Below are 12,116 nucleotides of genomic sequence, written 5' to 3'. Positions count from 1 at the left end.
ATAGGTTTATTGTGAATCATATACAGCGTGCGGCAACTTATATAGCAAGCAATGAGAGGGGATATACTCCACACTACAATACATACATACAAACAAACAATCACGCCTGTATCCCATAAAGGGGTAGGCAGAGCACATGAAACTACTAAAGCTTCAGTGCCACTCTTGGCAAATAAGGGGTTGAAAGAAAACGAAACTGTGACATTGCAGTGACAGGTTGCCGCCTCCGCCACAATTTAACCCATATCCCGCAGTCGACTTCTACGACACCCACGGGAAGAAAGGGGTGGTGTAATTCTTAACCCTTCACCACACAGGCTCAGGCAGGGGCACGGTATGAGGTAATAAAATAAATAATTGTAATGAAATATAATTTATTGTAAGCAATTTAACTAGATAAATATTTATTCTAACTATTATTTAATCCTAACAGTAGGTAACGCGCTGCTGCAGTGCGCGTTTTCTAGCTCCGTATGTATTTGCTTGAGGCGTGCCCTCGCCAGCGTTAGACTTGCGTTTGTTGCGCGCATGCTTTCCTGAAAAGAAAAGTTGGTTAGAATTAATAGTTATTTGTTATTCAAGGGGGCAAAGTTGTATTTTAACGCCGAGTGTGGAATTGAAAAACGAGCAATTGAAGGATTCTATAGTTGAACCACGAGCGAAGCAAGTAAGCGGGTTACCTGTCCGTTGAGCAGCATCTTGTCAGCTCTAGTGAGCTTCTCCACAGCAATGTCTGTGGTGTGCTTCACCAGTCCCTCTAGAGTTGCCCGTAGGGACACGTTGCACTCCCCTGGATAAAAGATAAGGTCATTGATACTAAAACGATACAAAATAGTTCAGTTATGATAGAAGTGTGGAAAGTACGCTTTTCCGAGGAGTGTTGATATTCTTAACGGTGGTAGTGGTGACTCTCTTCGTTCGTGTTTTAGAGGCAACCCACACGCAGGCTACGCACGTCGTAAGACGCGAAACGGACGCCTGCGCCGCGCCGCCAGAATGTAATTTAAAAAAACCGGCCAAGTGCGAGTCGGACTCGCCCACCGAGGGTTCCGTATCCGTACAAACTTACAAAAGTTAAAATAATCTCATGTATCTCATATGTATAACTTTAAAGATTTGACTATAATTACCTATAGGTACAGCGCCATCTCTCGGTTGCGCGACCTGTTTACTATGTTAGTTTTTCAGGGATAATTCTTTATAATGTCAACCGATTTGGACAGTTTTTTCTTTATTAAAAAGAGATTTTTTTTACGTATAATTTGAAGTTAGATATAATCCGCAAGGGTGGTTAAATTGAAAGTTAAAATCTGAAAAGTTTTTTGTGAATTAAAAAAAAAAGTTTCCAAGGACATACACGATTTCATATTTCCTGTAAAATTTAGCATAAAAGCAATATTTCGTAAAAATTTCATAATTTCTCGTTGGTAAACTTCGGAGATAAGGGGGGCGGTATCAGCTTGTAGAGGTTCAAAATGTTTATAACTGTTCCAAATTTCAAATGGATAGCATAAAGTAGTTCTCGAGATATTTATAAATATGACAGACAGACAGACAGACGGACAGAGCGTCGCCATAAGGGTTCCTTTTCAGGGTGTCCACTACTAAACCCAAAAAAAATTCCCTGACTTTTCCCTGACTTTCCATGACCATTTAAGAAAATTTCCCTGACCAAATTTTCATTCAACTATTACCACTTTTGCTTAGAGTTGCAAAAAAACGGTTTTTTTTGTCTTGAAAAAAAAAAATCTGAAAAAAAAAGTTTTTACCATACCTCAAAAAGGAAAAACGGAATCCTTATAGGATCACTCGTGCGTCTGTCTGTCCGTCTGTCACAGATTTTTTTTTTCTGGAATATGTTTGTTTTCTACGAAATATCAAAATTTTCAAGGCAGTTCATACTTTTATACCTACTATTTTTTTTATCTTTATGTTAACTATCAAACTTTAATTTCTGGTTTTATAAAACTAAAATTAACGAAATCTGTAGTTGGTAGTTATCGCCCTTTACTTTTGGCTATACCAGTGCAACTCTATCAGAGTAGAGCGAGTTTGAGTTTCGGCGCTCTTGGGTAATCTACAGCAGAAAAAAAAATCGCGAGCGCAGCGAGCGCGAAATTTTTTCCTCTTTTATACGTCCCTGGGGCTGATAGTAGTTATTATGTACATAACATAGGAAACAAAATGGAGTACCTAGTCTGAGCAGAGTAGTTATGTGCAAGTAGCGGAAACTTTCCAAAAAAATCTTAATTTTAATGAAACTTTTACGAAAAATAAAGGGAATAAAAATTGATGAAATGGAAAATACTAAACGTACTCACATTTCTTTTTTTCCTGTTTATTTTAAGCCTTTATATGTTGTGTTGTGGATACGAATAAAATTATTTGCCTATGTATCTAAATGCGAGCGAAGCGAGCGCGAAATTTTTTCTTTGTTTTCAGCGTCGGGATGCCCATTTAGGTGTTTTGCCACTACACGCCTTTAGGTTTCCAAAATCATACTCACTCTCATACAAAATTGCGCCTCTATGTGACGTTATGCGCCATTGGCTTTATGAGGAACTCCGCTTTGGATTGTCGGATAGATACTTAGAATTTGAACAGCGACGTAACTTTGTCTTTGTCATTTTCACATCGCCCTAGCAAAAGCAAATTAAGAATGTTGTATATGGTGACATTGTGGTGCAACTTTCCAGTTAATCTGAATCACAATAACTGAATTTATTCCCGACCCCCTTTGCCATTTTGGAATATGTGGGTAGGGCACGCAATGTAAAAAAAAACTGGATTTTTCCGCATTTACGATTTTGGGCCGGATAAATTAAGGTCAGCTAGAGCATGAAGATATCTCTGACATCTCTCATTAGCAATCACTGGGATGGAGGCCAGGTAGGTACTATACTTGTAATGAAAAGTCTTAAGTGATAATTTTAATAAGTTGCCTTAAAATCACTACCGGGAATCGATCTTTACTGTCATGGATGTGGTCAACCCAAGAAATCATATTATTTTTTAAATACTTTTTGATTTTTTTTCTTGGTGCCAAGTTTTTCCCATTTATAATAAAAAAAAAAAAAAAAAAAAAAAAAAAAAAAAAAAAAAAAAAAAAACCTCCAAATCATTTCCCTGACTTTCCCTGACTTTCCATGACCCCTATGAGCTTCCCTGACTTTTCCCTGACTTTCCCTGACTTTCCAGAAAGTGGACACCCTGCTTTTGTACCTTTTTGGTACGGAACCCTAAAAACGTCTCCTCAGTACATTTTGTATAGGAAAGACGTAAGAGACGCCTCAAGCGACATTGAACCGATGTGCCAATAATGGTCGCAGGTACTACAAGTTCCGCTGCAAGTGTTAATTTTTCTAGTTTCGACTTAAATTAATTGCTATAATATTAGAGGTAATGTCAAATACTATTGAGTGTGCACGGGAAAACGTCCCACTTTGCCGATTGCTATAAAGTCGCTTTGTCAGTTTATTCATATAAAGATACAAGTAAATCTCGCCTTAATGGTAACCGACAAAGTGGGACGTTTAACTAAACACACTCACATGTATTCATGAATATTATATGACTAAATGCCACGTTGCGGAATTTCTTAAGAACTATAATCTTCATAATTTACTGAACTGTCATCGTATACATCAGAATACCAGCGCCCTCTTGACAATAGTCAAATCGTCACTACTTTTAAAAAATCTCGTATCTCACGCTGCTCCTCAAAGTTAAAACGCAGTAAGCCTATATGCATTCCATACATACTTACTACAATTTTCTTTTCATTGACAGACGAAGATACAAGTTTTTTTAAAAGTAGTGACGAAATATTTCTGGCCAGGCTTTACTATAAAAAATGTTATGGTATACTCCCCATGTGAAGCCGGGAAGGGTCATTAGTTATTTATTATAACATACTTACATAACTTCTGGTGTAGCAGAGAGCCTGGCAGTTTATTTTGAGCCTGGAACGGCACATGAAGGGGTACATCCAAATCTGGTAGCGCTATAGGCGTCGGCAGCATTCCTTCTGTGAGACAAATAGTTATTTATCAATTACTAGCTGTTTCCCGCGGCTTCGCTCGCGTTAGAAAGAGACAAAAAGTGGCCTCTCCATCCCTTCAACTATCTCCACTTAAAAAATCATGTCAATTCGTCGCTCCGTTTTGCCGTGAAAGACCGACAAACAAACAGACACGAGCATTTCTTTTTTTTTTTGCCACTTTCATGAAGTGTGACATTTTTGAAAAAAAAAATGCTATATCTACTCAGAATCACTAGCTTTTTCAATCCTACTAGTTAAAAAAATTGTCCCATACGATTTTTTCTTATTTTGTTACCATTTTCCGTACATGTTATATGGGGTAACAAAAAGGAAAGTAACAAAAATGTATGGAAATTCTGGGACACTTTTTGTTTCCCAGTGAGATTGAAAGTACTCGTGATTCTGAGTACAATTGACCTAAAATTCCCTAAAACAAACAATTTTTTTTTATTGAAAAAAAAAAAAGAAATGCTCACACACACTTTCTCATTGATAATATTAGTATGGATGTTGTCTTGTCCTCTGACAAAATTTTGTGTTTCATTCAGTGGCAGTTTGTTTAACCTTCGTGCTTTGAAACCCTCCCAATGCTCAAGATCCACTTTTTGAACCATATTTTGCCAGACTATATACAGGTTTTACTAAAAATATAAAGAAAGTTGCCTGTGTGGTGACGGGTTAAGAATTTCACCACCCCTTTCTTCCCGTATGTGTCGTAGAAGGCGACTATGGGATATGGGTTAAATTGTGGCGTAGGCGAGAGGCTGGCAACCTGTCACTGCAATGCCACAGTTTCGTTTTTTTTTCAACTCTTTATTTGTCAAGAGTGGCACTGAAGCTTTAGTAGTTTCATGTGCTCTGTCTACCCCTTTATGGGATACGATTGTATGTATGTATGTATGTATAAAGTATCTGGCAGGCAAGTATGGTCGCGCGATAAATGATAAAACATCAGGCCGTCCCTATCGCACTATTTGTAAGTGCGATAGGGACTTTTTTTTTTTTTTTTTCTTCTTTTATCTGCCATCGGCTATGCTTAGCCATAATCAGATTTTTTGTGTATATATTATAAGTTGGAGAGGTATTCCATTAAACACTCTCTCATGATGTTCCTAGAATTTTATCTTCTAGTGCCTCTGGTCCAGACGCAGTATCTCCCATCTTTTAAGCCTGCTCGGGTTGTCGTTAGTGTTCACCAGGTCCCTCGCAAGTTGGTTTGTATGTTTTTTCAGACGTTCTTTGTACTTGATACAATATCTGTTGACCTCCTCTTTTATAGTTGGCATTTTTATGTACTCATGTATTTCTGTATTCTTTGCAAACCACGGTGCACATGTCACAGCCCTCAGGACATTGTTCTGAAACCTTTGTAGGATTTCGAGGTTTGAGTTACTGGCCGTTCCCCAGAGTTCTATGCCGTATGTCCATATCGGTTTTATAATGCATTTATAGATTAGCATTTTATTTGTTAGTGTAAGAGCTGATTGCGATAGGGACTGATGTTTTAAAATTTATCGCGCAACCATGCTTGCCTGCCTGAACATGAACTATTGGCAGTCTTACCATCGTCAGACTCCGGGGCTTCTCCGGCAACGACAAACGCCTCTGTTGCTTGCAGGTCCAAAGTCTGTAACAAACATAATAAATAAAAAATAAATAAAAATAGCCTTTATTATCAAATAACCTTTAAATCGATATGTATAGCTCCATTTCCGAGGAGCTTTCTCAAACCCGCTTAAAATATTTTTAAATATGTCTGAGTCTCACGGGAGTTTTATAGTTAAAATTTATTGAAGTTTGATTTCAAGTACATAACATATTTTTAAATTAAAGGAAAAATGGAAAAATTCACACCTCCGGCAGGACTCGAACCTGCGACCTTTGGCCTTGCCGGGGCCATCGCGCTTACCAACTGCGCCACGGAGGCCTGCTGGATGTGTGCGAATTTATTCATGCCTTCCCTCAATTCTCAACCGCCTTAGGGTGGCGTTATAGCAAACATCTACCCGTAAGAATAGATCTTAACAGGCACTGGAGTCTCAATTTACATTGAGAATTCGCCAGTAACAATGTGCTAACCCATACTAAATTTGTTTTTAGGGTTCCGTACCTCAAAAGGAAAAAACGGAACCCTTATAGGATCACTTTGTTGCCCGTCTGTCCGTCCGTCCGTCTGTCAAGACCCTTTTTCTCAGGAACGCGTGGAGGTATGAAGCTGAAATTTATATCAATTACTCAGGTCTACTGTCCCTTGAAGCTGTGAAAAAATCAAACTTCTAAGCCAACGCAATCAAAAGATAGAGCCGTTTATGCCGCAAATTTTCGACACTTGCAAGGGAATCAAAACCTACAGGGTGCTTCCCGTGAACTCAGAATCTTGAAATTTGGTACGAAGCAACGTCTTATAGCATAGATAAAGGAAAAATTACGAAAACCATAAATTTTTAGTTACATCACATAATATATTTTTTTTTAATAATTTTAACCTTACTACCCATTTCCTCATAAACGCGTAGAGGTATTAAATTGAAATTCATACCAAATACTCAGGTCTATAATACCTTTAAGCTGTAACAAAATCAAACTTCTATGTCAACGCAATCAAAAGAAACAGCAATTTAAGCTGCATATTTTGAAACTCGCAAGTACTCGCAAGGGAATCAAAACCTAAAGGGTACTTCCAGTCGACCTAGAATCTTGAAATTTGGCATGAAGCAACGTTTTATAGCACACATAAAGGAAAAATTCCGAAAACCTTAAATTTTTAGTTACATTACAAAATATATATTATGACTCGATTGTCGTAATGAACGAACTTTGTAAACCTTGCAGGTTTGTACGGAACCCTCGGTGCGCGAGTCCGACTCGCACTTGGCCGGTTTTTTATCATGCAGAAACGTCTGCGAGCGATATTACATATTTTTAAATTAAAGGAAAAATGCAAAGGGAAAATGTGCCTAATCTATAATAAATAACCTAGTTTTAAGCTAAATGTATTATTAACAAAAATATGGGTCGATAGACCTGAAATAAAGAATTTCAATTTCAATTTCAAAATGCATGATAAAAAACAAATTCAAGTACATAATTTGTTATTTATTTTCATCGGCAACTCCAACCAGTCCTTTGACGAAGGCCCCTTCTGAAGTCTTCCACTGCTTCCTATCTCTTGCCACACTCATCCACGCCCTTCCACCCATCCTTCTCAGGTCACCCAATTACGTTACGACCTAATTTTATAATACCATATTTCTAAAAGTCACAATGCTAAAACAGGTTAGTCTCATAATGTCTAAAACTTGAAATGAATTAAACCTACTTCTCAAATTGCCATATTCCCAAGATGTCTAAAAGTCAAATTAACTTAAAACCAAGACTTCACTTTCTCAAAATGCCTAAAATGCAGTATCCATGAAAACTGTATTTTTAGTTTTTCATAAATAGCATGAATTAACTAAATGAATATTAAAGTTAATAATAAAACACAGTGCAAGGAATATAATGCACACTGTAAATAAATTTTAGGTATTCTGAGAAAGTGTCATTTACATTTTGGTAATTATGAAATAATAATAATTTTTTTTTATTTTTTATTATGAAACTAATACATTTCGGATATTGGATGTAATAGGCCATATGTCATTTTGGCATTTTGATTTACTGAAAATTGGTATTTTTGTAATTTTAGACATTTTACTGCTAATCCGTTTTAACATTGTAACATCCTAAGAATATGATATTATAAAATTTGGTCCACTCCAGCGCTCGAGTCCACTTGCCTCACAGAGACCAGTGTAGTAAACATCACTATCCATCCTCCGTTATCCCGACATTTGCCACGGCTCATGGGAGCCTGGGGTCCGCTTCGACAACTAATCCCAAGATTTGGCGTAGGCACTAGTTTTACGAAAACGACTGCCATCCGACCTTCTACCCCAAAGGGTAACTAGGCCGTATTAGAATTAGTCCTGTTTCCTCACGGTGTTTTCTTATCCATGACCTGTCTATGTAATGTATCTCTTCGGCGCACTCAATGGTACAGTATCTCTGCCACTCTCTGCTTACCTTACGTTTGCCTGACGAGTTATTTCATGAATCCCTATTCCTTTAATTCCTTGTTGGTGTAATCCCACTATTTAAGCTCTTAATAGTTTACGGTTAGTAAGCGCTGGTAGCCTAGTGGTAAGAGCGTGTGACTTTCGATCCGGAGGTCGCGGGTTCGAACCCCTGCTCGTACCAATGAGTTTTTCGGAACTTATGTGCGAAATGTCATTTGATATTTGCCAGTCGCTTTTCGGTGAAGAATAAAACATCGTGAGGAAACCGGACTAATTCCAATAAGGCCTAGTTACCCTTCGGGTTGGAAGGTCAGATGGCAGTCGCTTTCGTAAAACTAGTGTCTACGCCAAATCATGGGATTAGTTGTCAAAGCGGATCCCAGGCTCCCATGAGCCGTGGCAATGCCGGGATAACGCAAGGAGGATGAATAGTTTACGGTTAGTGCCTAGCATTTTATTGATCAAAATAACGTGTTTTAAATGTTTATATACAACTTTCTTCTTGACACTGACAGTACGTAGAAAAGAAAAAAATGTTAGGTTTCTTTACAAATGGCTACGTCAACAAACACTTACTGGAGATTTACCAATTTCTATTTCAGAATCCGATTCCGAAGCCTCGCCGTCTACTACGTGAACTGTTTTGGACATTATACTGCGTTGAATTCACTGATATTAAATTAAAATTCTCATACGACGAAATTCCACTGCAGTGTTTACATTGCAAAGACGTTTTTGACGTGTCGTTAAATGCAAACATGCTTAACCTGTAATAAAATATCGTCATACTTTTATTATATTTAGAATGAATGTATCACAGTGGAATGTATAGTTTAGTAAAATGATATCCTGGAGGTTGATGAACAAACTAAATATTTTTTTGTACTAGCTAAAAACTTACAGATATTAAAAGCGTCCACCACGCGGTGCGATATTTCCAAGAGGTTTAAAAAAACGCCTCAAAGTGCCGCAGGTTAAGTAAAACCAGTACTTAACACCATGGCATAAGGTTGTAAGTTTACCGTAGATATTTACCATTGACCTCCCATTCCCATCTCGAATTTCTCGAAAAGAGTCCTTCTAATACAAGCGGGCGGATATAAATTACGTCCTATTTCTGACCATAGAGGAATAAGTAAGGGCCTGGCCACATGGGCGCGTTGCGGCGACGCACCGCAAAAATTCTGCGTTGCGTTGCCGCGCCGCCAGTTTTTGCGGCAGAAAATCTGCGGCGCGGCACCGCGACGCAAGAACTCGCGGTGCGTCGACGCACCGCAAAACTCGCGGCGCGGCACCGCAACGCAGAATTTTTGCGGCGCGTCGCCGCGCCGCCAAAACTGGCGGTGCGTCGCCGCGCCTCGATAACTATACACAGTGCAGAACTTCACGATCAGTCTTTATCCAGAGTCCAGACATGGATCCCATTACGCGCATTTTGCTCTTGCTCGTATTACGGAGGCGCTTAAAAAAAAAGGAGACGAAAAGAAGATGCTGGGTCAACCCATATATAGTTGTATTATTAGTTAATTATTAGCTTTAGATTCTAATATACCTATTTTTTTATGATCTCGTTCCCAGATTCATACTTGGAGAGTGCTATGTACTCCTTAATTTGTCATTTTGTATCAGACTGAGAACTATAAGCAATTAAATCAATTGTGTAAGATGTAATACATATGATGTGGATGTACTGTAATAAATAAACAAATAAACAAATATATATATAAAATGAATAATGACGGAACTCATTTTGAAAGGAAATATGCGGCATTAAAGACAAGTGAAGTGAAGTTCAAAGAATATTTCAGAATGACAATAGCAAGTTTCGAAGAACTGGTCTTTAAAATCTCACCTCGAATAAAAAAACAATATATATTTAGAAAACTTGTCGGACCTCTGGAGATGCTGGGATTAACTAAATATGCCGATACCGAATATTTACCGAATATTCGGCCCATCTCTAATGTGGACGAAGGACGAAAGGACAGCCTTATAGACAGCAGGCAGGCAATTATGGTCGCGCGATAAATGATAAAAATATCAGGCCGTCCCTATCGCACTATTTGTAAGTGCGATAGGGACGGCCCGATGTTTTATCATTTATCGCGCGACCATGATTGCCCTGCAGCTTCTTATTGCTATCGGTGTCGAGTACTTATCTAAGTTAGGTATCTATTTTAAATATGACGGTGTAATTGTGTGCAGTACAGTACCTACAAAAAAAATGGTACAGAAATTAAAAATAATTACAGTACGCTGAACCAAAATAATATATTACTTACAATACTATATATCATATAATTTTCCTCAGAGCATTTTTCCTGTCTTTGTGTATACTACCTACGGTTGGCAACCCTACACCGCTCAATGTGGCATTTGCACGATACGGCAACGTGCCGCGGCGGCCGGCCGTGTCGCAGTTGTTAGCTAAGCTACCCTTGTGTGCGTGCGTGATGACACGATTCGCTGGTTGTTCTTTTAGGTATTTAAGTACTTTTAGGTGTTTAAGTACTTTTAGGTATTTAAGACGCTACAGGAGCGAAAATGGAAAGGAAAGGGAGCCCTTTCAATTTGGGAATTTTAGTTAAATATACTAGTGTTATTAACTAGATTTATCGAAAAAAATTCTCCATTCAGAACAACTCAGTTAAAAGATATTGCCAAAAAAAATCTTTAAAATCGAGGTTCCGCTCTCGACTGTTTCCTACTTCAAAACTTAATGAATCGTAAGTGCGTTTTCACATTATCCGATCCGATATCGGATGTAGGATCGATATCCCATACATTACAGGCGCCATCTTGTATTTTTTCCATTGAAATCCTTACGACATCCGATGTCGGATCGGATAATGTGAAAACGGCCTAACGGAATTTAATTACTAACAAAAATAATTGATTAGTCTATAATTTGGATGTTTAGATTATTGCAATACATTAAGACGCTACGGGAGCGAAAATGCTAAAATGGAAAGGAGTCCCCCTTTCAATTTGGGAATTTTTCAATTTTAGTTAAATATACTAGTTTTATTAACTAGATTTATCGAAAAAAAAAATCCATTAAGAACAACTCAGTTAAAAGATATTGCGAAAAAATCTTTGAAATCGAGGTTCCGCTCTCTTTTCCTCCTTCAAAACTTATTTAAACGGAACGAAATTTGAGAATCTGAATAAAAATGAAATAATCTGTGTCGGACCGTTTAGATTTTTTGGACAATTGTTACCGATCTTGAGTATCCCTTTTTCGAGCCATATTGAAAAATGCCGTTTTTAGAAATTTTTGATTGGATCTAGCATCTTTTAAAATAAGAATAGCAAAAAATATCAAAACGGTCCGACTCAGATAAAAATAATAATAATCTGTGTCGAAAAAATCATTGCTCTATCTTCAAAAACCAAGGAGGAAATAGTCGAGAGCGTTTGTATGGAGAACTGACCTGTATCGTATCGTCTTAAGAAATCTGATTTCAAAGGTTTAGGTAGGAAATCTAATCATCAATATTATTGCTGCAATGTAAATTTTTTTTTCTTTTTTCTCCGTGTTTTCTAACGCGCTTATTTTTAGGAGGCGGTTTTTTTTTCATGGTTTGTTTAAGAGGGCATTCAACGAAAACGTCGTAATAATGTAAAATTGATAGTTTTAGTCGGCAAAATGCTACACTTTCCGTCATCTAAAAGACTTATTAAGTTCAGGATTCGATTAGGACATCTTCTTAACTTACATGTTGTGAGACTGGATTTTTAAAAACTAACTCACTTAATTAATTATGATTTTTTTTCTGGTGCATGTTTAGGAAAACCCGCGAAAAGTGCTGACTTAGTCCGTCTAATTTGTAAAATTTGGATAGTTTTGAATGCTTCAAGTGGTAAATTTGTATTATGTATATCCTGTACTACAATCTTCTGAGACTACTTCTTTGTTATAAGGCTTTAGAATAGAGTAAATGAGGATATGATGAATCCAATTTGTTTCAGAAATCACCTCAGAATAAGTGTCAATTTCTTCGAAAACTTACGTG

At 37.5% G+C, this 12,116-nt stretch overlaps 1 protein-coding gene across 1 annotated transcript; it reads right to left on the bottom strand.

The window, feature by feature from the left end:
* Positions 1-357: 357 nt before the first annotated feature.
* On the bottom strand, positions 358-8,832 carry LOC125239770. Its single transcript, XM_048147443.1, has 5 exons — positions 8,677-8,832; positions 5,606-5,669; positions 3,920-4,027; positions 681-790; positions 358-536 (listed from the first exon to the last, which is right to left on the bottom strand). The coding sequence occupies exons 1-5, from the start codon at positions 8,749-8,751 to the stop codon at positions 417-419; spliced, it is 477 nt and encodes a 158-aa protein (XP_048003400.1). The 5' UTR covers positions 8,752-8,832; the 3' UTR covers positions 358-416.
* Between the last annotated feature and the right edge of the window lie 3,284 nt (positions 8,833-12,116).

This window comes from Leguminivora glycinivorella, chromosome 26 (assembly GCF_023078275.1).
Source record: "Leguminivora glycinivorella isolate SPB_JAAS2020 chromosome 26, LegGlyc_1.1, whole genome shotgun sequence".
In the NCBI taxonomy this organism is placed as follows: domain Eukaryota; kingdom Metazoa; phylum Arthropoda; class Insecta; order Lepidoptera; family Tortricidae; genus Leguminivora; species Leguminivora glycinivorella.
Note: the sequence above shows the minus strand (reverse complement) of the source record. Positions and strands in the feature narration are given on the sequence as shown.

What these genes read in the sequence shown, in the direction of transcription:
- LOC125239770 (XM_048147443.1), bottom strand. Translation starts at nt 8,751, where the DNA reads ATGTCCAAAACAGTTCACGTAGTAGACGGCGAGGCTTCGGAATCGGAT. An exon ending in TAGAAATTGGTAAATCTCCA is followed by an intron (nt 5,670 to 8,676) that starts GTAAGTGTTTGT and finishes TGTTTGTTACAG; the next exon opens with ACTTTGGACCTGCAAGCAAC. An exon ending in AGCCCCGGAGTCTGACGATG is followed by an intron (nt 4,028 to 5,605) that starts GTAAGACTGCCA and finishes TTTGTCTCACAG; the next exon opens with AAGGAATGCTGCCGACGCCT.